This window comes from Enhydra lutris, unplaced genomic scaffold (assembly GCF_002288905.1).
Source record: "Enhydra lutris kenyoni isolate GAN:26980312 unplaced genomic scaffold, ASM228890v2 scaffoldscaffold1, whole genome shotgun sequence".
NCBI lineage: Eukaryota > Metazoa > Chordata > Mammalia > Carnivora > Mustelidae > Enhydra > Enhydra lutris.
This window is the reverse complement of record NW_019154085.1, coordinates 38,853,914-38,880,548: the sequence shown is the minus strand read 5'-3', so window position 1 is coordinate 38,880,548 and position 26,635 is coordinate 38,853,914. Positions and strand designations below refer to the sequence as shown.

The 26,635-nt window shown below is 39.0% G+C and overlaps 1 protein-coding gene across 7 annotated transcripts in view; it reads right to left on the bottom strand.

The window, feature by feature from the left end:
* Positions 1–26,635, bottom strand: part of LOC111143417 (nuclear body protein SP140-like protein) — a 93,119-nt gene that overhangs the window by 53,924 nt on the left and 12,560 nt on the right. For all 7 annotated transcript variants that reach the window (XM_022497202.1, XM_022497150.1, XM_022497158.1 and 4 more), the window contains exons 2-6: positions 8,021–8,183; positions 6,715–6,883; positions 3,906–3,989; positions 2,036–2,098; positions 1,196–1,345 (exon numbers count right to left, since the gene is read on the bottom strand). In XM_022497202.1, coding sequence (XP_022352910.1) covers positions 1,196–1,345; positions 2,036–2,098; positions 3,906–3,989; positions 6,715–6,883; positions 8,021–8,183 — 629 coding nt within the window. The remainder of the gene's footprint in view (positions 1–1,195; positions 1,346–2,035; positions 2,099–3,905; positions 3,990–6,714; positions 6,884–8,020; positions 8,184–26,635) is intronic.

Sequence of the window (26,635 nt, the reverse complement as noted above, 5' to 3'; positions counted from 1 at the left end):
CTCCTCTCCTCTCCTTTCCCTTTTTTTCTTTTCTTTTCTCCTTTTCTCTTCTTTTCTTTTTCTTTTTTAATTTAGGAAAACCTAATTTAATAGGCATACATATGGGGAATCCACATGGACATGGGATTCCAAACATCATGAGACAACATGAAGCTTATATGAGCTTGGGAGAGGGATAGGGGCCTGAGGATACAGAGGGGAGAAAAGTCATTAGCAAGAAAGTCAAAGGAGATGTTTGGAAAAACATGTAACATTGTTCTATTATACAGGTAAGTTCTTTCTTAGGTCAAGCGGAGTCTCTGTTAGTATTTCTCTTGCTGGAATAGGCTCTCCTTTCCAGGGTATATTGAGGCAGTTATGGAGAAGGCAGAGCACCTTTCCTGCATCTGCTACATTTTTATTTTAACTCAAAATAATCTTTATGCCTAAATGGCACATTTTAGGACAGCGTGCCCTGGGCCCCAACACTTAAATGTATACTGTGAAATTTTTTTTCTTTTTTCTTCAAATTTGGGTATCTTTAAACTTAATATCCAGTTTCTTCTGCTGAGGCTGTATGCAAACTGATACTACTATAGCATGTCCTGATTTTCTCTGCCTTGCTCCTTAGCCAGAAACAATCTTTTTTTCTCTTTAAATTTCTATAGCATGTACCCATGTCTCTCACAGCCCATATTTCTTATTTTGCTTTGTATTTTATTTGTCTGTGTACTCCTTTAATTTTCTTAGTAGCTTTTGAAGATCTTAAAGTCAGAATACATTTTCATCCCCTAGCACTGCAACTTTTCTATCAATAAGAGGTATTCCAACACTGAGAAAATTTAAAAGCACCAGGAACATATTTTGTATATTTTCCATTACATGTAGGCAAATATTGCTCTTCCAGTTAAACAGTACAAATTAGTTCACTTAGCATTTTTTATCAGCAGGAAAATTGTAGGAGTTGGCAATTCCGATCTCACCCAATACCAGCTTTTAATCCAGTAAAAAATAAGTAGCTTGCAAAAGCCAACACTTCCTAATTTCCTTCCTCCCATCAATATATCAAGCTACATTCTTGCCTTCTCTATATCTGCATGAGCTTCCCTTCTTTGTTAATAGATGTTTCCTTAAATTCAGCATGACTCCATTCTCTGCCACCAACAAGGACTGCTTAGGCCTCTACAATCATGCAAACCCAGGCAATCAGTCTTACCTGCTGGCTCAGATTCTTGGGCATATTCCTCATTTGCTTGTTGGACTTCTTGTGCATCATTTTTGTCACTGGGTATATCTGTTCTGTTTCCATTTATCTGCTCTGGTTCACAGAGGTTCTCCAAGGGCCCATTTTTGGATGGGGTTGTGCCTAAACCATGTTTTAATTCATAGATATTTTATTTGCCCTCTGCATCAATCAGGGTCCAACAAGAAAATACAAATCACTCTAAGGTTTTGCAGCACAGGGAATTCCATCCAGGGGTTGGTTATACAATTGATATATACAATTGAAGTCCAAATAGAAGAATGCAGTGACCAGAAGAATACTTAATAGGACACTGTGGGAGGGACCAAGGGTGTGCTCCGAGGTCAGGGTCACTGGGTGGATAGAAGGTGGCCCATGGCTGGCCTGCTTGGTGGGAAGTGGTATCATGGATGAGATGCAGCCACTTTCAGATTTGTAGACAAAGGCAGTGATGGGGGAATATCCAGCTTCTCCCTTTTTCCTGTTCTCTGATATCTTGTTAGTGTCCCATGTCTGCAACCCAGCAGGAAGCCAGCAACAAAGGGGGAGCTAGCAAGTAAGTCCACAGGGGCCAGTGGCCAGAGATAGAGGGCAGAGCAGAACAGGGGAAGGTAAGGAATGAATCCTAGGGCAAACACCCCAGGACTTCCTTACAGAAATTGAGAAGTAAAGACAGAAATTCTAGGCAATCAGTGATTAAAAAAACACACACACCCCTGCAACCCCCCTCCCCACCGGCCCCCACCACATCTCAGCACATTCCAGAATGGGACAAGAACACAAAGGATCAGAATACAGTCAACAGGAACAGACCGTGGTAAGATGAGGATTGGGGGCACGACGAGGTCAGGCTTCGATAAGAGTTTTCACCAGTTCCTAGGGGGAAGAAATTGCAAGTTCATTTCAGAAATTGAAGTATTCTCTGTGCCATTCTCCCCTAATCCCATTTTTTATAAAGCAAGAATTGAAGATCTCCTCCAGGTAGCCATACAGAGATCATGTGGACTTGACAGATCCCATGCAACACCTGCAGTCAGACCCTAACTGGCAGAGTAGAGGAATGGGGTCAGCTGCACCCCGGGCTAAAAGGGTCTCAGCCAGACCACCTCACTGCATGTCCAACTCGAAGCACTTGAGTAACTGGTGATAGCTTATCCTGACTCCCATGGCCATAGTGAAGTTGCCTTTGTTCCCAGAGCTTTCCCTGACCAGTGGAATTACTTAGGTACTACATAGCCCTGCTGACTCATCCCCACCTCCTCTTCCTCTACACCCTCCCTCTACATATCTGTTCCGTCTTTCTCATTGGCCTTTCCTTGAGGATTCCATGTCCAATTCTCCTCTACCTCCTTCCATTCTTGGTATTCTTTTTTCTGGATCTTTCTCTGCATACATTTCCCTTTTGTCTCATGCTTCTGTCTTTTCCATTAGAATACCGGAGTGGCAGTACAGGGTTAAGAATGCAGCCTCTGTCCCAGCCAGAAGGTAGAAACCACCCATCATTAACTGAAGAATGAATAAGCAACATGTGATGAATATATCCATACAAGGGAATGCTCTTCACCAAGAAAAAGGAATGAAGAACCACATTCATGCCACAACATAGATGAACCCTGAAAATACTGAGCTGCGTGAAAGAAGCCAGACATGAAGGGCGTGTTGATATGATTCCATTTACGTGTAATGTCTGGAATAGGTAAATCCAAAGAGACAGAAATGAGATGAGTAGTAGCCAGAGGCTAGGCAAGAGGGGCGCAGGGAGTGATATGGAGTTCCCTTCTGAGGTGATCAGAATGTTTGCAACCAGACAGAGGTAGTGGTTGCACAATATTGTGAATGCACCAAATATCATTAACCATACACTTTAAAATGGTTAATTTTATGTTATGTGAATTTTTACTTCCATTAACACACACACACACACACACACACACACACACACACACACACAGGCTCTGGGTTCAGAAGGCCTGGGTTCACCCTTGCTCATCTGACCCTAGGCCAACAAAACACACAGCCTCTGGATTTCAATTTCCTTATCTGTAAAATGGGCACATAAGCAATGCCAACCTCCAATGGTAGCCTGACCACTAAACCTACAACTGTCCCCATAAATGTTCAACCAGTGAGATGTTAATAACACAGCTATTTCTATTGTGTCTTTTAACGCTTTCTTCTCTTTCATTTCCCTCCTTCTCTCACTCAAAGTACCCACACCCTCCCTTCCATCTTTTTACCACTTCCTCTTTTCTCTCTCTGTGTGACTGGCTTTCCTCTTGACTCTCTGGGCTCTTGAACAACATCCCCCACATTGAAATCAGCCCTTCCGCCATCATTTGATTTTGACCATGGCCCTTTACAGCTTCACATCGGATCTTTTCCTACAGGGACTTTTCTAAATCACAGTTACTTCCTGACAGCGCATCTGCTTAAATTTGGTTTACTCTCACACTGAGATTCTGTCCCTTTGTCTTGGTTATTGAGCCAATGGTCTCTTGTCATAGCTACTCTTCCAGGATTTGGCCTCTACTTAGATACTCATGCAAACACCCCTCCCTGCCTTTTCCTTGGTCCTTAACACTTCTTCCCTGATTCCCCAAATACACTCAGGACTCAGGGCTGAGTTTCTTTTCTCCTTTTCTTCTTTGCAGATGAGAATCAGTGTTTATCGGGTTACAGTCACCTTGTTCAATGCTCAGTTGGGTATTAGGACTGTTGTCCACCTCTTCTTCATCACTTTCTTGGTAATTAATTTTCTCTTGGATCGCTGAAGACAGGGAGACAGAAGGAGGCAACAGGATCCCATCAGAGACCAGGAACAACACCTCGAAATTACACAGTTAACAACTCCCAAGCCTCAGGTCACTCAAGCTCAGTGCCTCTGATCCTCCTTGTAAAGCTCCCCCATCATCCCTGGGATAGAAAAGGGAACTCCCATCAAGAGAGTCTATGTTTCCCACACAGAAAGGAGCCACTCCAGTGTAAGGAATCATCATGATGCTGTTACTCTTGTAAAAGAATTTGCGGATGGGCAGGAAAAGCATATATCAAAGTAAATAATAGAAGTGAAATGTGTTTCTGAACTGTTCAAACTGAAAGGAAGAAATAGGTATTTCCTCTGGGGAAGAGCTAGGCTCTCAGAGAGACCCACAGGTATGAAAGAAAAAGTCCAGCTGCTCTTAAGATGCTGCTAGACAAGAGGAGGGCTGGGGTGGGGAAGGTGAGCGCTTCCCAAAGAGACAAAGCAGAGGACACCTGGAGGAACAAGACAGACCTCCCAGAGGCCCAGATACCAGGAACAGAGGAAGGACATTCTGCAGCTCTGAGCAGGGAGCATGGATAGCTGCACTGGAGGATCTCCCCACAGGCCTGCCCAGGGCTGGGGAGGTCGCCAATCAGGGGAGGGAGGGACACCAGCCCAGCACCTGCCTGTAGGTGACCCAGCACACATGGAAGGAAGGAAATAAACTAGGAAGCCTGGAGGGAGGTGGGGAGGATGTCTGTGGGGAGTTCAGGGAGGAGGGGACCCTACAGAGTCAGGGAACCTGCTGCTCCAGGGCCCATGGCAGGAGCTCCTCCTGGGGCAGGACCTGCACGGGTGAGTTGCACGGAATAGTGGGAGCCACGGATGCTTTGTCACCCCAGGACCTGGCCTCAGACCCTGGCAAAACCAGGTGGAAGATTCGAGGAGAACAAAGGGAAAGGTGAAGGGGTCTGTGTGCGTGTAGGTGGTCCCCTGGGGCTCAGGGGGCTCTGAGCATGGGATGAAGGTGGGACTGAGCAGCAGGAGAGTGTGCTGCACCCCAGGCCACAGCCCCCAGATTCTGGGCTTTGGGTCGCTGATGCACAGCTCCCGTGGACAACAATGTGGGGGAGGCAACTGCTGCCATCTCCCAGGGGCAGGTGGGTGGGAACAAGTGTAGGTGAAGGGCACCCCAGCTCAGGGAGCTCCACATATAGGCGATGTGCACACTGAACCTGGAAAGGGGGGGGGTGTCCCTGCAGTCCATGAAGAGAATCAGAGCCCCTGAGATGTGGGCAGTACAAGTATACACCATTCCCTCTGTTCCCATGGCCCAGGACATGCTGGTTACCAATATAATATTGACAATTGCCTTTATTCCATTTCAAAGTGGACTGACCTGCTGTTGAAATTATTTTGTTTTTAATTAGATAGGGTTACTACTGACACAAGTCGACAAACCACATGCTTTATACATGCTTTTTTTTTTCCTTGTTTATAAAAACTGTTGATATCTCTTTATTGCCTACTAATAACATTTCAATTGCTTAGCTTTATATGGTTAACTTCCTAAAATTTTCTTCAAATTTATCTCTCATGAATCAGCTCCACATTCTGCTTCTCACTCTCTGAGACAAATTGAATTTGTCTATGAGGACACACTAGGTCCTTTCACACTCCATGCCTGATTGCATAGTGCCAGCCCTCTTCAGGACACAGCGACATTCTTCTTATGTTTTTATCCCTTATCTGGAGAACTCCACTGGCACCAAACTGTGTTGGAATAAAAAGTTTCCCAGTCAAGTTAAAATATCTATATATCTCTATATAGATATATAAAGAGCATTCTCTTTCTTGCAGTTCTTAAAATAAATTAAAATAAAGTTATTTTAAAAATAAAATAAAAATCATGTTTTCCCAGGAAAAAAATTGAGAATTAAGCCTTTAGTTTTGTGATTATTTGAATAATGTTTGTTTCACCCCTTGTGGAGAAAGAGTTAACGAAACCAATTCTCCTTCTTTAAGTGTAAATTTGACCTTGGGTTAACTTTCTGGCTCATTACTTTGGAAACCTGATGAAGGTGGGTTTTCTTCTGCTAGGCCAACATCAGCCTAGTTAATACCTAGTTTGGCTCTAGTATAGAGTTAAAAACGACTGGTAAATTGCATGGGTGGGGAGGGACTATCTACAGATTACAAAGCAGGCTTTGGTCTTCCTTCAAAGTGGTGACACTTACAACTTGGTTTGTCCCTGGTAGGGTTCCCGAACGTTACGACTATAGCGCTGTTACATGACTGAGCACTGTTACATGGGCATGGTGCTGCTAAGCCAGGGTGCAGCCTACATCCACAGACACTCGAGGCAAGTAGTAGTCACCTTGGTGGACCGCTGTGTGGTTCTCCACAAGGAGTCCCACAGAAGAGGAGCAACTGATGCTGCCCTGTGGGGATGCTGGGTTTCCTATCATTTGTCCTTCTAAGTAAATCTGAAGCCACTTTGGCTCTGATTGTCCTGTGAGTCTAAATGCCTAGTTAAGCAGACCTCTACTCTAGGTGGTTGTTGTACCATAGTTATTATACCATAGCTTTGAGAAGGTTCACAATTTGTATTTTCTCTACTGTTATATCCTTCTTGCCCCAGCACTGCCTGTGGAACAATGTAGGCTCTCAGTTTATATTTGTCCAAAAAAAAAAAAAAAAAAAAGAAAGTGGCCCTGGATGTCAAAAGGTAGATAATAAACCCAATTACCAAATTCGAAGCTCTTGTAAATGTGATTTAAATTAGGGTATTCTTGCCTGTTGACCTCGCTGAACAATGCTTCCAGAAGTGGCAGGTCAAATGTCTTCTCCAGTTCATTGAGAACATTATACGCCACTCTTGGTACAGGGACCAGGTTTCTACAAGAATCTTGACAATCCTTAAAAAAATATTGAATGGAGAGAATATAAATACAGACTTCCAAGTTACAGAAGAGCCCTAGAAAGTGATTTCATGGGTAATGTTTTCCAATTCCCTCCACAGGTATCTTCTCATAAAGTTTTAGAATTTCTATTTATTTGTTTAGATACTACGTGAAACAAGTAAATCCTGCCTCCTCAAAAACATTCACTTGTGAAACAGATCTCTCTTTACCTTCATCTACATTACATATAAGTAAGAGCAGTTTTGAAGAATAACAGTGGGTTCAAAGTTAAATGATGTGTAGCTCTTTAGGAACCTGGCCAGATGTTTTAGGAATAGACTAAGAGGTGATGAGCAGCTGTCCTGTTCCAGGGATGACTTTTACCCTTTCCCCAGGATGGACTTGGCCTGGAAGAACTCAAGGAAACCCTGTGATAGTTGTCTCCTTTTGTGAATTTGGCCACAGAGAATGTATATTCACACGGCAAAGAGAAGACTTGAATCTCTGTATGTCCAGCAATGCCTATTGATAAAATCAAACCCAAATTCCAAGACTCCAGAAATACCACAAAAAAAGAAAGAGAAATAGAAAAAAACAAAACAAAAAAGCCCTAAAAACTGAAAACTGTTAGCAAAAGAATAATAATCATCAATTCCCAAATTTCCCAATAGGACATCAATTCCCTGTAGATTTTAATGTTCTCAGATCTAAGCACTCAAATTGATGCCCACTGAAATGATATCTGTCAATTACTATTTTATTAAATTAACTCACTTAAGTTTTACATCAATTTATTAAAATTACCTTTAATTCTCAGTTTATGTTATATTCTACGTGTTCCTACAAGGCATTATACATCTATGGAGCACCTCTGCTTCAGGTTCAGCCCATTTGCTATGCTATTCAGCCCAACTCCAGGGGGCAGGACAAAGCACCTTTCCTTCAGTGAGAAGCGGGATTATCTCTGGTGACAACTAATTCTCCTTTTCCTTTTTACCTTATGGTAACACCTGCAACAATACTTGAAAAAGTCCCCACTCATAGGAGACTCCTTAGTCAGTTAGTTGTGCCTGACGTTTAGGTCCAAGATATCAAAATATAACTCCATTTGGGGCCAGTTTACCAAAGAGTGACATAATAAACATCACTTACATCATACATTTTATTGCTGATGAGTTCACGGTCCCGGAGGCACTCAAAGAAAGGAAATGGCTTTTTTATTGCATTTGAAATCTCCACCTTGTGTCTTTTGAAATGTTTGAATAGAGTCTCATAGACAAGTCTGTCATCATTGTACTGGTCTTCTGTGGATGTCCTAGGAAGGAAGGATACCATGTGAAAATGGTCATCAAGATTCCAAGATGCTTGTGGAGGCTGTAAGATTTATATGAACAATAAGCTGGGAAAAACTAACATATATAAAGTAAATAGGGCTGAGCAGAGACAGAATAAATGGAATTGAAATAATAAGCAAAGACATGATGAAGAAAGCATGAAGGTTAAGAAAGACTTAAGTGTGGGACTGAAAAAGTCTATTCCAATCTGTGTGGATCAAAGCCATTATAAAGATACCTTCACATATCTGAAATATTTTTGTAATTAAAAAAAATTAAATTTAAACAAAATTGAGATGGAGTGAACAAAGGAATGAAAAGCAATGGAATAAACTATACTCCAATAAAACAATTTTAGAAAAAAGGAAAGCCATGGGATAAAAGTTTAACCTTGAAAATACTTAACAACTAAGAGGAAAAAAAATATCAGAAAGATAAAAACCAGTTATGTTAAGAGAAATGCTATCCTACATTATAAAATTAGTTTATAAAGGATAAGATGTGGTTAATAGTGACATGAAACAGTATAAATTTATAATATCACAAGAATATCAAACATTTCTCCTGGGACATCTGGTCCTACTTTGTGTTAATATAAATCTATGCTGATTATTGTTATATATAGTGAATCTTTTCAGGCATCTGAATTTCAGAAATCACTGATGTTTCTTGTGAAAGTAATTTTAAACCTCAGTCTATAATTCCAATTTTTAGTTGATCATTTTATTGCTCTGATAATAATGTTTTAATCAACATCTTGTGTTACACAAAGACTTAGAAGCTTTCTTTGTCAAACCAGAAGAGAATTATTGCTACTTCTCAGCACTTAGTATGCCTCGGGGAATAATAATGTCACATCGTTATGTCAAATTCCTGCAAAAGAAATGTTTCAGTTCAAAGACTGCAGATAGAAAAGAAGCATTTGTCTTCTCTTTTATTAAAAGCCCTGCTAAAATGATAATAAAGAAATTGGATTCACAATGACAAAGAGAATTGTGGGGCAATGAGCCCAAGAGAGATTTCAATGAAAATCTCAATGACAAAAGTGGTCAGAAGAGTGCTAATAATTACTATTGTAGGTGAAGGGTGTTCCCAGAGGTCAGAAAAACAAGTATGCCCTGAAGAACCCCGAAGAGGCAGTAGAGATCACAAGGGAGACAGGGTGCTGAAAACATACATGTTATTTTTAAAATGGAGAATGGAACAGTGCACCTCTAACCCTCACCCTACAAGCTGACCCCCTAGAGCCAGGCGGCCTCTCAAAGGCAAACATTGCTGACCTATCACGTGTGAATTTTGCCTCTTACTGGGTTTCATATACATGGATAATCCATCATGTTTCCTTTATGCCTGACATTTGCTCATCATCCATACTGCTGGATGAATGGAAGTTTGTTCCTTTTTTTAGGTGAAAGTATTCCATTGTGTGGACCTACCACAATCTGCTTATTTATTTTCCTGTTGATGGACACTTAGACTGATTCCAGTTTGGGACTTGTATGAATAAAGCCGCTGTTCTTGTACACTTCCTTTTACGGCATGACGTTTTCATTTCTCTTGGGTAAATAATTAGGAGCAGATCATTGCATGAGTACGCTTAGCCACTTTAGAATCTGCCAAACTGTTTTTTGCAGTCTATTAGAAATAGTTTTTCTCATTTTAGCCATTCTCATGAGTATGATGTAGGATCTCATACAGTTTTAATTTCTTTCCTTTAACGACTCATGACATTGAGCACGCTTTCATATGCTGATTGGCAATTCATACATCTCCTTTTGTAAAGTGTCTGTTCGAGTTTTTGACCCATTTATATTGTCGGGTTGTCTTTTACTACTTACTGATGTGTAGCAGTTTGTTTTAGATTATGGAGAGAAGTGTTTTCGTTTAATTCATGTATTACAAACATTTTCTTCCAGTCTGTGGTTCACTTAACCACGTGTTTTGATAAGGAGAAATTTTTAATTTTGAGGAAGCCAATTCCATCAATTCTTTTTTTCTGTGGTTAATAACTTTAATGTACTAAGAAATCTTTGCCTACCACAAGTTAATGGAACTATTCAAAAAGCAATTTACAATGTAAGCATGGGTTTATTTCTGGATTTTCTATTTTGTACCACTGATCTGTTTGTCTGTCCTTATGCCAATAGCATATTGGCTTGCAGACTCTATAGCTTATAGAAAGTCTTGAAATCAGTTGGGGAAAAATTGTCTTGGCTTTTCTAGGTCTTTTGTTTTTCCATATGTCTCTTAAAATCAATTTGTCAGTTTCTACAAGAAAAGCCTTTGGGATTTTTATTCAGTTTACATTGAAATTTCAGATAAATTGGGTTACAACTGATAATAATATGGAGCTCTAATCTGTTAACATTGAATATCTCTCCATTTATTTAGTTTTCCTTCCAGAAGAGTTCATAGTTTTCAGTAAAGAAGTCATATACCTCTAGGCTGGGGAATTTTAGAAACAAAACAGATGAACAAAGGAGAAGGGAAGGAAAAATAAAATAAGACAAAAACAGAGAGGGAGGCAAATCATAGGAGACTCTTAACTATAGGGAACAAACAAGGTTGCTGGAGGGGAGGTCATGGGGGGATGGGGTAATTGGGTGATGGGCATGAAGGAGGGCACTTGATGTAATGAGCACTGGGTGTTATATGTAATTGATGAATAAATTTTACCTCGATACTAATAATACACTGTGTTAACTAAATTGAATTAAAAAAAGAACTCATACACATCTTTCATTAAACTTATTCCTAACTAGAAATGGTATTGCTTTTTAAGTTGGTATTGCTTTAAATGGTATTGCTTATTAAATTGCTTGTTATAATTGGATGGGATTAAAACTGGTTTTTGAAAATATTAACCATGTATTTATAATCCCACTAAATTGTATTCCAGTAATGTATTTGTAGATTTCTTTTAGATTTTATAGAAAATAAATAATCACGTCAGCAGTAAGCAAAACTTTGCTTTTCTTTTCCCAACAATTATTTTTTTTCTTTCTCATTATACTCGTTAGGAGTTTAGACACAATGTTGAAGAAAAGTAGTAAAGTGTAGTAGACTTCCTTGTCTTGTTTCCAATCTTAGAAAAAAAAAGCACTTAGTATCACCATTAAGTATGATGTTTGCTGTATACACTGTGTGTTTGTGTGTGTGTGTGTGTGTGTGTGTGTGTGTATTTTTAACGAGACTGAGGAAGGTATTGCCTATGCCTTGTTTGCTGTGATAGATGTTGAATATTATCAAGTGCATCTGCTGAGATAGTTCTATGAGTTTCCTTCTTTATTCTTTAATTTAGTGAATCACATCAATTAATTTCCAGAGCCTTCTCTTAAGTAGGAACAGATAACCACAGGTCAGCAGAGTTTTAAGAAAATTCTCAAATATCAGAAAGAATAACATACAAAAAGAGAAAATAGTTATCCTGGGAGAAACAGAGATACTGTAGGAAATGAGAAACTTTCAAAACCTCTAATATTTTTAGAGAGATTTGAGAATACACACTGCATGCCAGGACACAAAGAAAGAAAGTGATTGTGGTCTTAGATAATTTTAAAATTGATTTTTGGAAATTTACTGAAGTTTACTAAAATGCTTGTAAAACAAAGTTGAAGAAGTCTTCCAGAAAATTAAGAGATTAAAAGGGAAAAAAACCTAAATTTGAAAGAAAATATAAAAGCATTAAGATAAATTTAGGTAGTCTAATAGCCATTTAACTGGAGTCAAGAAAGCTGTGCAAGGACATTGCAGAGGAGGAACATATCAAGAGAATTACTTAAAAAGATATCACAGAGTGGAGGGACATAAATTTTTTAAAGGGTATTTTTAAATTTAAAATTTGAAAATTTAAATTAAAAAATTTTTTAATTTAAAATTTAAAAAATTAAATTTTCAAAAACTTTTTTACATTTTAAAATTTAATTTATTTTTATATTCTTTAAATTTAAAAAGACATAAACCAAAGCACCTCATTATGAAATGACACCTAAAAAACAAAGAGAAAAACTTAAAAGCTCCCAGTAAGCATCAAGAAACTGGTCAACTGTGGAGGAATGATGGCAAGAATAACTTGAGAGAGACATCCCATCAGTAATAGTGACTGTAAAGCCAGCTCTTCCATACTCAGTGCTAATCAGGACAACTTCAGATATGTAAGCTCAGAAATTTTACTCTACAAACATCAATCTTGAGTGTTTTTACTACAATTTTTTAAAATTTCCTTTATGTATATAAAAAGCTTTAAAACTAAGTCACCTAGCATGGTTCTAATGTGTTTATTTATTTATCTAATAAATAGATGTCTAATACTGAGCAGCTCACACTCACTCTTAAAAAGATTCAATATGGGGACACCTGGGTGGTTTAGTCAGTTAGGCTTCTGACTCTTGATTTTGCCTCAGGTCATGACCTCAGGGTCATGCAACAAAGCCCCTGCTTTGGGCTGTGTGCTGAGCACGGACCCTGTTTGAGATTCTCATTTTCTTTCTCCCTCTGCTCTTTTCCCTCTGCCTCCCCCCCAATTCACTCTCTTTAAAATAAATAAATAAATATTTTTTAAAAATTCAATGTGTTGGATTTAGAAAAAGAGGCAAGTAATCCAATATTGAGGAAGATGTGAAAATTAGAAACCAGTGGATCTAATCCCGGAGACATTAAAAGGGAACCCAAGATGGCAGTCCAACAGCAGTTCAAGGACATTCTCTGATTGGAACAAATGATGTTTACAAGGTACAGATGAGTGCAGTGAATGACAGTAATATCATAAGGGATGGGAGGAAGGAATTGGGAATACTCTGTTACAAGGTACCTGTGCTACAGATGAAATGGTAGAAACTATACTGAAATCTGTAGGCAATCACTAAAAACATTTGAAAAGAAGTACATGAGAGACTGTAGACTCTGGGAAACAAACTGAGGGTTTTGGAGGGGACAGGGGTGGGAGGTTGGGTGAAGCTGGTGGTGGGTATTATGGAGGGCACGTATTGCATGAAGCACTAGGTGTGGTGCATAAACAATGAATTCTGGAACACTGAGAGAAATTTTAAAAAATTCCTAAATTCATAGAAGTTTGAAAACTAAAAAAAAGGAAGAAAGAAAAGAAAAGAAGTACAACTGATATGTTAATAGAAGAGACAAGATAGGATCATATAAAATGCTAACTTAAAACCAGACAAGGCAGAAAAAAAAGAAAGAAAAAGAAACAAAGCAAATGCAAGGACTAAGGAACAATAACAAACATGCTAGATACTAATGCATTCTATAAATAATTACATTCAGTGTGAATGGTCTAAATACTCCAATTAAAAGCAGAGCTTGTCTGTGGGGGAGCTAAGATGGTAGCATAGTAGAAGGACCCTAGGCTCATCTTGTCCCTCAAACACAACTAGATAATTATCAAATCATTCCAAATACCCAAGAAATCAACCTCAGGACTGACAGAACAAACTGCATGATGAGAGGGAGAGAAGAGGCCACATTGAGGAAGGCAGGAAGTGTGGAAACATGGCTGAGGAGTGATACAGATCACGGGTGCTGTAGAGGGAAGGGAGCCCTAGTCGTGGAGAAAGGTGAGAGAGAGAGAGAGGAGCACACAGAGTTATGCACAAGGAGAACACTTCCCAAAGTCACTGGCTGGGAAAATGAGAGGGGCTGATTTTCGTGAGTTCTTGCAACCAGTGGGGCTTGAAGACTGGAATTTTAAAGGTTGGTGGGCATGGTGAGATAGAGCCCTGAGGGCATTGCCCTGGTCCTGGAGAAAAGGCAGGGGAACAACCCTGGGACAGATGGTACAAGAGGGTCCCCTGGGCATGCAGTGGGGAGGTTATTCACTCTTCTTGGAGCACATCCCTGAGAGGTAGCATTCACAGAAATGCCTCTCCAGGGACAAAGTTGCCAATGAACACTATTTCTGTCCCCCACCCCTCAGCCTAAGCACAGAGCCACCTGACTAGAGCAGCTCAGTCCCAACACTGGCTGTCTAGTCTGCTTGCCCCAAGTCCCACACCCCTGCAATCTGGCATGACTACCCTTCTCGGTTAGATCTCCCTTAGTCCAAGCACAGTGAGACCCTCCCCCAGAAGACCAGCATAGGTTCCCACCACAGCACATACTTAAAGTTTTTAGTTTTAAAATTTTATTTACTTATTTTTTTAGAGTGAGTGAGTGCAAGCAGGGGGAGGGGCAGAGGGAGAGAATCCCAAGCAAACTCCATGCCAAGCACAGAGCCCGACACGGGGCTCAATCTTACAACCCCAAGACCATGATCTGAGCTGAAACCAAGAGTCAGTCACATAATCAACTGAGCCATCCAGGTGCTCAAGTTTGGAGTTTTAAAAGTTAGCAGGTTTGGGATAGAGCCTGGAAGGCACTGTGCTGCTGCAGGAGAAAAGGCAGGTAAGCAACCCAGAGGCAGACAGTGTGAAAACAGCTATCTGAAAAATGCCTGGGATGCAAAGGGGGATATTATTCACTCTTCCAGGAGTGCTTTCCTGAGAGCAGCAAGCATGGAGACCCCTGTCTGGGAACAAAGCAGCTGGCTGGTACCATTTCCTTGCCCCACCCCTCAGCATAAACACAGAACCACCTGCAGTAAACAGCACAGCACTGACACTAGCTGCCTAACCTGTTTACACCAAGTCCCACATCCCTGTGCTCTGCCAGTACTGCCATTCTTGGTCAAGTTTGCCTCAATCCCAGCCCATGGGCCTCTTCCCTAGAACACCAGCAGAAACCCCTACCCAACCATATCTCCCAACCAGATTGTTCTGCAAGCCTTCAGTTCTAGTGGAAGTAGCATCAGGTTTTAATAAGTAGACCTGAGCACATCTAGTTAAAGCTTGTCACATGCTGACCAAAGAGCAAACATTGCCCACTGCAGACAAGGAGATGCTCTGCAGATGACTAACCTGAAGGACAGAGTAGCCAAAGTGCAAAAGCAGACTGCATGTAGCACACACCAGACCCAATCCCTGAAGCACCAGGTCCTGGACACTATATGACATCTTCTTCATGAAACCATTACTCTCAGGATCAGGGAACATAATGGGCTTTTCTAACACATGGAAGAAGACAGAGGCTTTGATAAAATGCAAAGATGGAGGAACTCATCCCAAATGAAACAATAAGATAAGGTCACAGCCAGAGAGCTAATTGAAACAGGGAGAATTTAAAGCAATAATCATAAGGACACTCACTGGGCATGAGAAGAGAATGGAAGAGTTCAGGGAGGCCCTTACTGTAGAGATGAAAGAGTTAAAAAAACAGTCAGAAATGAAAAATGCAGTAGCTGAGATTTGAAACAGATTGGATGTAATGACCATGTTGGAATAAAGAGAGGATCAAATAAGTGATATAGAAGATAAAATAAAGGAAAATAATGAAGCTGAATAAAAGACAGAAAGAAAAATTACAGAACATGAGAATAGACTTAGGGAATTCAGTGACTCCATAAAGCACAATAACATTCATATCCTAGGAGTCCCAGAAGAAGAAGAAGAAGAGAGAGAGAAGGGGGCAGAAAATTTATTTGAGGAAATAATAGCTGAAAACTTCCCTAATCTGGGGAAGGAAACAGACATCCAAATCCAAGGGGCACAGAGGACTCCCATCAAAATCAACAAAAGCAGGCCAACACCAAGACATATTGTAATTAATCTGCAAAATACAGCAATAAAGAAAACAATCCTAAAAGACAAAGGAAGTCCCTAACTTACAAGGAAAGACCTATAAGGCTAGCTTCAGATCTCTCAAAAGAAACCTGGCAAGCCAGAAGGGAGTGGCATGGTATATTCAATATGCTGAATGGGGAAGATCTGAAGCCAAGGATACTCTATTCAGCAAGGCTGTCATTCAGAAAAGAAGGAAAGCTAAAGAGTTTCTCAAACAAAAACCAAAAGAGTTCATGACCACTAAACCAGCCCTGGAAGAAATATTAAAAGGGACTCTGAGTGGAAAGGAAAGACCAAAAATGACAAAGACAAGAAAGGAACAGAGAAAATCTCCAGAAATGACAGAACAAATAATAAAATGGCATTAAATGCATATCGATCAATAATTACTCTGAATGTAAATGGACTAAACTCTCTAATCAAAAGACATAGGGTATCAGAATGGATAAAAAAAAAAAAGAAGAAGACCCATCTATATGCTGCCTACAAGGGACTCATGTTAGACCTAAAGTCACAAGCAGATTAAGAGTGAGGAGATGGAGAAATATCTACCATGCAAATAGATGTCAAAAGAAAACTGGAGTAGCAATACTTAATCAGACAAACTAGATTTTAAACCAAAGACTGTAACAAGAGATGAAGGACACTACAAAGAACATAATAAAGGGGACCATCCAAAAAGAAGATCTAACAATTGTAAATATTTATGACCCCAACATGAAAGCACCCAAATATATAAAACAATAACAAACAAAGGAACTCATTGATAATAATACAATAATAGTAGGGGACCTTAACAGTCCACTTGCATCAATGGACAGATCATCTAAGCAGAAAGTCAACAAGGAGACAATGGCTTAGAATGACACACTTGATCAGATGGACTTAACACATATATTGAGAACATTCCAACCTAAAGTAACAGAAAGCACATTATTTTCAAATGCACATGGGACATTCTCCACAGTAGGTCACATCCTGGCTCACAAATCAGGCCTCAACAAGTACGAGAAGACTGAGATCATACCATGCATATCTTCTGACCACAATGCTATGAAACTTGAAGTCAACAGGAAATTTTGGAAAGACTACAAATACATGGCGGTTAAACAACATGCTACTAAATGAATGAGTTAATCAACCAGGATATCAAATAACAAATTTAAGTATACAAGGAAAAGAAAAAGACAAAGACAAAGGGGTGCCTGTGTGACTTGGTTGGGCATCCAACTCTCAGGTCATGATCTGAGGGTCATGAGATTAGGCCAGTGTCATGCTCCATGCTGGGCATGCCTGCTTAAGATTCTTTCTCCCTCTCCCTCTGCCCCACCTCCCTGCTCACGGACTCTCACTCTCTCTCTCAAAAGCAAGCAAACAAACAAACAAACATGGAAACAAATGCAAATGAAAACACTACAGTCCAAAACCTTTGGGATGCAGCCAAAGCAGTCATAAGAGGGAACTATATAGCAATACAAGCCTGCCTCAAGAAGCAAGAATAATCTCAAATAAACAACCTAACCTTACACCTAAAGGAGCTTGAAAAAGAACAGCAAACAAAGCTATGGCCAGCTGCAGAAGGGAAATAATAAAGATTAGAACAGAAATAATTAGATAGAAACTAAACAAACAAACAAACAATAGAAGAGATGAATGAAACCAGGAGATGGTTCTTTCAAAAAATTAATAAAATTGATAAACTCTTAACCAGACTAATGAAAAAGAAAAGAGGAAGGACACAAATAAATAAAATCACAAACAAGAGAGGCAAAATAACAACCGGCACCACAGAAAAGCAAACAATTGTAAGAGAATATTATGAAAAACTATATACCAACAAATAGGGCAATCTAGAAGAAACTGGTAAATTCCTAGAAACATAAACTATCAAAACTGAAACAGGAAGAAATAGAAAACTTGAACAGGTTGATAACCAAAAAAGAAATTGAATCAGTAATCAAAAATCTCCCAATAAACAAAAGTCCAGGGCCAGATGGCTTCACAGGTGAATTCTACTAAACATTTAAAGAAGAGTTAATACCTATTCTTCTCCAACTATTCCAAAAAATAGGAATGGAAGGAAAAGTTCCAAATTCATTTCATAAAACCAGCATCATGCAGATCCCAAACCCAGAAAAGACTTCATTAAAAAAGAGCTAGAGGTCAATACCCCTGATGAACATGGATGCAAAAATTCTCAATAAAATACTAGCAAATTGAATCCAACAGTATATTAAAAGAATCACCACAATCAAATGGGATTAATACTGGGTTGCAAGTGTGGTTCAATATTTGCAAATCAATCAGTGTGATACACCACATTAATAAAAGAAAGGGTAACAACCATATGATCCTTTCAATAGATGGAGAAAAAGCATCTGACAAAGTATAACATCCATTCATAACAAAAACCCTCAACAAAGTAGGGTTAGAGGGAACAAACCTTGATATAATAAAGGCCATATACAAAAAAAACCCCTATAGCTAATATCATCCTCAATGGGGAAAAACTGAGAGATTTCCTTCTATAGTCTGGAAAAAGACAGAAATGTCTTCTCTCACCACTGTTACTTAACATAGTACTGGAAGTCCTAGCCACAGCAATCAAACAACAAAAAGTAATAAAATGCATCCAAATTGGCAAAGAAAAAGTCAAACTTTCACTATTTGCAGATGATATGATACTCCATAGAAAACCTAAATGATCCACTAAAAAATTGCTAGAACTGATGCGTGAATTCAGTAAAGTCACAAGATACAAAATCAACATACAGAAATCTGTTTGTTGATTTTTCTACACCAATAATGAAGCAGTGGAAAGATAAATCAAAGAATCAGACTAATTTACTATTGCGCCAAAAACAATAAGATACCTAGGGATAAAGCTAACCAAAGAAGTAAAAGAGCTATACTGTGAAAACTATAAAACACTGATGAAAGAAATTGAAGAGGACACAAAGAAGTGGAAAAACAGTCCATGCTCACAGATTAGAAGAACAATTGTTGTTAAAATGTTTGCATTACCCAAAGCAACCTACACATTTAATGCAATCCCTATCAAAATACAAACAACATTTTTCACAGAGCTAGAACAAACAATTATAAAATTTGTATAGATCCACAAAAGACTCCAAATAGCCAATTAATGTTGAAAAAGAAAATCAAAGCTGGAGGCATCACAATTCTGAACTTCAAATTATATTACAAAGCTGTAGTGATCAAAACAGTATGGTACTGACACAAAAACAGACACATAGATCAACAGAACAGAATAGAAAACTGAGAAATGAACCCACATCTATATGGTCAATTAATCTTTGACAAGGCAGAAAAGAATATCCAATGGGAAAGAGTCCCTTCAACAAATAGTCTTGGAAAAGCTGGATAGCAACCTGCAAAAGAATGAAGCTGAACCACTCTCTTACACCACACACACACACACACACACACACACACACACACACACACACACAATAAATTCAAAATGGATTAAAGACCTAAATATGAAACAGGAAACCATTAAAATCCTAGAGGAAAACATAGGCAGTAACCTCTTTGACATTAGCCATGGCAACTTCTTACTAAATATGTCTCCTGAGGCAAGGGAAACAAAAGCAAAAATAAACTGTTGGGAATTCATCAAAATAAAATCTCTGCACAGTGAAGGAAACAATAAACTAAACAAAAAGGCAACCTACAGAATGGGAAAAGATATTTGCCAGTGACATCTGATAAAGGGTTGGTATCCAAAATTGATAAAGAACTTTTAAAAATCAACACCCAAAACCCAAATAATCTAGTTAAAAAATGGGCAGAAAACATGAATAGACATTTTTCCAAGAAGACATACAGATGGCCAGCAGACACATGAAAAGATGTTCAACATCATTCATCCTCAGGGAAATACAAACCAAACCACAATGAGATATCACCTCACACCTGTCAGAATGGCTAAAATTAACAACACAGGATACAACAGGTGCTGGCCAGGATGTGGAGTAAGAGGAACACTTGCATTGTTGGTTGGAATGCAGACTTATGCATCCAGTCTGGGAAACAGTATGGGGGTTCCTCAAAAAGTCAAAGATAGAACTACCCTACAATCCAGCAATTGCACTATTAGGTATTTACCCAAAGAATACAAAAATACTTTTTTGAAGGGATACATGCACCATGATGTTTATAGCAGCATTTTCAATAACAGCCGAATTATGGAAAGAACCCAAATATCCATCAACTGATGAACAGATAAAGAAGGTGTGATAAATAAATAAATAAATAACTATACACACACACACACACACACACACACACACATATGTTTTTATATATACACACACACACATATACATACAGTGGAATATTACTCAGCCATAAAAAGGAAAGAAACCTTGTCATTTCAAATGATGTGGATGGAGTGTTATGTTAAGTGAAATAGATCAGTCAAAGAAAGATAAATACCATATGATTTCACTCATAGGTGGAATCTAAGAAACAAAACAAATGAATATAGGGAGGGGGGAAAAAGAGGAAAACCAAGAAACAGACTCTTAACTACAGAGAACAAACTGATGATTAACATAGAGAAGGTGGGCAGAGGGATGGGTTAAATAGGTGATGAGTAATAAGGAGGGCACTTATTGTGATGAGCCTTGGGTACTGTATGTAAGTGATAAATCACTAAATTCTATACCTGAAACATTATATATTAACTATCTGGAATTTAAATAAAAAATTGGAAAAAAAAAGCAGAGATTGCCAAAGTGACTGCAGAAACAAGACCCAACCACATACCATTACCAAGAAAAAAAACCCAAATATAAAGATTTAGGTTAAGAATGGAGAAAGAGATACCATGCTAACACTAACAAAACAAACAGACAAAAAAGATGGAGTAGTCACATTATTTCTACACAAAAAAAACTTAAGAGCAAGAAAAATTTTCAAGGAGAAAGAGGGCATTTTGTACAATAAACGTTCAGTTTTCCAAGAAGACTTAATAACCCATGACATATATCTACCTAAACACACAGCATCAAATTATGGAAGGTAAAAGTTGATAAACAATAATAGAAATAGACAAATCTGTTACTACAGTTGGATATATGAAAAGCCTTTTTTTAGTAATTAATAGATCAAGCAGGTGGAGAAGCAATAAGAATGCAGTTGACCTGAACATCACTATCAATCAACTTTATCTATTTGACATTTTTAGAATACTCCATCCAACAGCAGAATACACATATTTCTCAATGGATTACAGGGAATAACAACCCTCACTAAGACAGACCACACTGTAGGCCATAAAACACAGCTGAACAAATTTAAAAGAATAGAAATCATAAAAAGTATATTTTCAGACATCAGGGAATTAAACTACAAATCAATAACAGAAAGAGGTAGAAAATGCCCAATACTTGGAGATTTAAAAATACACTTTTAAATAATGTCCGGGTCAAAGAAGAGGTCTCAAGAAAAATTTAGAAATATTTTGAACTAAATAAAAATGATCATACAACTTATCGAAATTTGTGGGATGAAGGGGCACTTAGGTGGCTCATTTAAGCACCAACTCTTGATTTCAGTTCATGTCATGATCTCAGGGTTGTGGGATTGAGCCCCACATCAGACTCTGTGCTGGGTAAGGAGCCAGCTTAAGATTCTCTCTCTCTCTGCCCCTTCCCCCACCCCACTCACTTGTGAGTGCATGCCCACACTCTCTTTATTTCTCTTAAAAAAAATTGTGGGATGCAGAAAAAGCAGTGATCAGAGAGAAATGCATTTCATTAAATGCAAATATTAGAAAAGAGGAAAGATCTAAAATCAATAATCTATGTTTCTCCACTTAAGAAACTGGAAAAGGGAAGAGAGGAGCAAGATGGTGGAGGAATAGGAGTCAAAAATATCAGGTCCCAGGAGTTCAGCTATATAGTTATCAAACCATTCTGAACACCTACAAACTCAACAGGAGATAGAACAGAAGAAGAGCAGCAATCTAGGAAAAGAAAATTAACCACTTTCTGGAAGGTAGGACATGTGAAAAAGTGAATCTGAGGTGACGGAAAGATAGACCTCAGAGGGAGGGGCCACCTCCCAGCAAGTGAGAGAGGAGCAGAGCACAAAATCAGAACTTTTAGAAGTCTGCTCCATTGATGGACATCACTCCAGAGGCTAAGTGGGGGTGGAGCCCTCGTGGGGACAGTGTGGTCTCAGGACCCATGGGATCACAGAAAGACCAGGGATGTCTGAGTGTGGCAGACCAGGTATCGGAGTGGGGAAACTGGCTCCAGAGACAGAGCTGAGGAGTGTGCTCTCAGCTCGGGGTTACCTTAAACCGTGATCTGAGGCACAGTTGGGCCACTGCTCTTTAAGCAGGGACCTCACAAGGGGCAGATCCGGAGAGACCCCCTTCTTCCTCCTAGGGGAGGAGCGGTGTGGGAGTGCATGGCAGGAATCTGCTGGGTTTGGAGACTCAAACAGGGCCGTGCCCAGAGATAGAAATGCTTGGTCACAGGAGACCAGGGAGACAGGAAGGACTGACTGCTTTTCTCTGAGGGCATATTGAGGAGTGGGGCCCTGAGCTCTCAGGTCCTCCGGACTGGAGATTGGGAGGCCACCATTTTCATTCCCATCCTCCAAAGCTGTATGGAAAGTGTTCAGGGAGCAAAAACTCCAGAGAGTGAACCCAAGCAGATTGCTTAGCCTGGGCCCTGGCAAGGGCAGGGCAGATCTGCCTCGGGCAAAGACATTTGAGAATCACTGCAACAGGTTCCTTGCCCAGATCAGCAAGAACATCCAGCCAAGTCCAAGTTCACAAATCAATGAGAACTGCAGAACTCCAGAACTAGGGGAAAACAACACAGAATTCATGGCTTTTTTCCCCCATGATCCTTTAGCCTTTCAAAGCTAAATTTTTAAAAATTTTTTTTCATATTCTATTTTTTTTAACTTTTCCTCTTTCTTATTTTAAAGTTTTTTAACTATTCTATCTTATCAATACCTTTTAAAATCTTTTTTTAATTTCTTATTTTTAATTCAATTTAATTTTTTCAGTGCTCCAAGATTCTTTGTTTATGCACCATACCCAGTGCTTCCATGTAATACTTTTAAAATTTTCATTGTTATAGTCATATCTTATCCCTTCACTGCATTTAACCTTATTTTTTGTATACATATAGGGGTTTTTTTTTCTTTAAAAATTTGAGATACAATTTCTTCTAAATAGATCAAAATATACCCTAAACCTAGCACATGGCTTTGTTCTAGTCTCCAGCCTGATCACATTCTTTCCTCTTTTTTTCTTTTTTCAAACCAACTTCTTATCAATTCCTTTTTTAGAATCTTTTTTAATTTTCATCTTTACAGTCATATCCCATCCCTTCATCATGTTTACCCTTACTTTTGTATATAAATCAGTTTTTCTTTCTTTAAAATTTTGGGAGGTAGTTTCTTCTAACAGGTGAAAATATACCCCAAATCAACTGTGTGACTCTGTTCTATTCACCAGTCTAATATATATATTCTTTTTTCTCCCTTCTCCCCTTTCAGGTCTCTTCTGATTTGGGTAGTGTATATTTTTCTGGGTTCATTGCTACCCTTTTAGTATTTTGTTCTCTCATTCTCATCTGGATAAAATGACAAGGTGGAAGAACTCACCACACACACACACACACACACACACACACACACACACAGAACAAGAGGCAGTACTGATGGCTAGGGACCGAATCAATATGGACATTAGTAATATGTAAGAACGAGAGTTCAGAATGATGATTATTAAGGTGCAAGCTGGGCTTGAAAAAAGCATGGAAGATATTAGAGAATCCCTTTCTGGAGAAATGAAATTCTTTCTGGAGAAATAAAAGAACTAAAATTTAACAAAGGTGAAATTTAAAAAGCCTTTTAATGAGATGCAATAAAAAATGGAGGCTCTTACTGCTAGGATAAATGAGGCAGAAGAGAGAATTAGTGATCGAGAAAACCAAATGATAGAGAATAAAGAAGCTGAGCAAGGATGCCTGGGTGGCTCATTTGGTTGGGCAACTGCCTTTGGCTCAGGTCATGGTCCCAGAGTCCCAGGATCCAGTCCTGCATTGGGCTCTCAGCTCCATGGGGAGTCTGCTTCTCCCTCTGACCTTCTTCCCTCTCATGTTCCCTTTCTCTCTCTCTCTCTCTCAAATAAATAAATAAATAAAATCTTTTTTAAAAAAAAAAAGCTGAGCAAAAGAGAGACAAACAACTACTGGACTACAAGGGGAGTATTTGAGAGATAAGTGATACCATAAGATGAAAAAATATTTGAATAATTGGGATCCCAGAAGACAAAGAAAGAGAGAGGGGGGAAAGGTATATTGGAGCAAGTTATAGCAGAGAATTTCCTTAATTTGGCGAAGGGAACAAGCATCAAAATCCAGGAGGCACAGAGAAGCCCCCACAAAATCAATAAAAATAGGTCCATACCCCATCATCTAATAGTAAAACTTACAAGTCTCAATGACAGAAAACCCTGAAAGCAACTTGGGACAAGAGGTCTGTCACATACAATCGTAGAAATATAGATTGGCAGCAGACCTATCCACAGAGACCTGGCAGGCCAGAAAGGACTGGCATGATATGTTCAGAGCACTAAATGAGAAAAGTATGCAGCCAAGAATACTATATCCAGCTAGGCTGTCATTGAAAACAGGAGAGATAAAAAGCTTCCAAGACAAACAAAAACTAAAAGAATTTGCAAACACAAAACCAACCCTACAGGAAATATTGAAAGGCATCCTCTAAGCAAAGAGAGAGCCTAAAAGTAACGGACCAGAAAGGAACAGAGACAATATACAATAACAGTCACCTTATAGGCAATACAATGGCACTAAATTCATATCTTTCAATAGTTACCCTGAATGTAAATGGGCTAAATGACCCAATCAAAAGACACAGGGTATCAAAATAGATAAAAAGACAAGACCAATTGATATGCTGTCTACAAGAAACTCATTTTAGACCCAAAGCCACCTCCAGATTTAAAGTGACGGGGTGGAAAGCAAATTACCATGCTAATGGACATCAAAAGAAAGCTGGGGTGGCAATCCTTATATCAGATAAATTATATTTTAAGCCAAAGACTATAATAAGAGATGAGGAAGGACACTATATCATACTTAAAGGGTCTGTTCAACAAAAAGATCTAACAATTTTAAGTATCTATGCCCCTAACATGGGAGCAGCCAATTTTATAAACTAATTACTAACAAAATCAAAGAAACACATCAACAGTAATACAACAATAGTAGAGGACTTTAACACCCCCTTTACTGAAATGCACAGATCATCTAAGCAAAAGACCAACAAGGAAATAAAGGCTTTAAATGACACACTGGACCAGATGGACATCACAGATATATTTAGAACATTCCATCCCAAAACAGCAGAATACACATTCTTCTCTAGTGCACATGGAACATTCTCCAGAATAGATCACATCCTGGGTCACAAATCAGGTCTCAACCAGTACCAAAAGATTGGGATCATTCCCTGCATATTTTTAGACCACAATGCTCTGAAACTAGGACTCAATCACAAGAGGAAAGTTGGAAAAAACTCAAATATGTGGAGGCTAAAGAACATCCTACTGAAGAATGAATGAGTCAAACAGGAAATTAAAGAAGAATTGAAAAAAATCATGGAAACAAATGAAAATGAAAACAACTGTTCAAAATCTTTGGGACACAGCAAAGGCAGTCCTGAAGGAGAGTATATAGCAGTACAAGCCTTTCTCAAGAAACAAGAAAGGTCTCAAGTACACAACCTAACCCTACACCTAAAGGAGCTGGAGAAAGAACAACAAAGAAAGCCTAAACTCAGCAGGAGAAGAGAATTCATAAAGACCAGAGCAGAAATCAATGAAATAGAAACCAAGAGAACAGTGGAACAAATCAATGAAACTAGGAGCTGGTTCTTTGAAAGAATTAATAAGATTGAATTATCATATGGTTTCACTTATTTGTGGAGCATAACAAATAGCATGGAGGACAACGGGAGATGGAGAGGAGAAGGGAGTTGAGAGAAATTGGAAGGGGAGGTGAACCATGAGAGACTATGGACTCTGAAAAACAATCTGAGGGTTTTGAAGGGGCGGGAGGTGGGAGGTTGGGGGAACCAGGTGGTGGGTATTAGAGAGGGCACGGATTGCAAGGAGCACTGGGTGCGTGCAAAAACTATGAATACTGTTACGATGAAAAGAAATAAAAAATTAAAAAAAATTTTTTTAAAAAGCAAAACCATAAAAAAAAAAAAAGATTGATAAGCCCCTGGCCAGACTTATCAAAAAGAAAAGAGAAAGGACTCAAATAAATAAAATCATGAATGAAAGAGGAGAGATCACAACACCAAAGAAATGCAAACAGTAAGACCATATTATGAGCAATTATATGCCAGCAAATTTGACAATCTGGAAGAGATGAATGCATTCCTAGAGACATATAAACTACCAAAACTGAACCAGGAAGAAATAGAAAACCTGAACAGACCCATAACCAGTAAGGACATTGAAGCAGTCATCAAAAATCTCCCAACAAACAAGAGCCCAGGGCCAGATGGCTTCCCGGGGGGGAATTCTACCAAACATTTAAAGAAGAATGAATACTTATTCTCCTGAAACTGTTCCAAAAAATAGAAGTGGAAGGAAAACTTCCAAACTCATTTCATGAGGCCAGCATTACCTTAATCCTAAAACCAGACAAAGACCCCATCAAAAAGAATTACAGGCC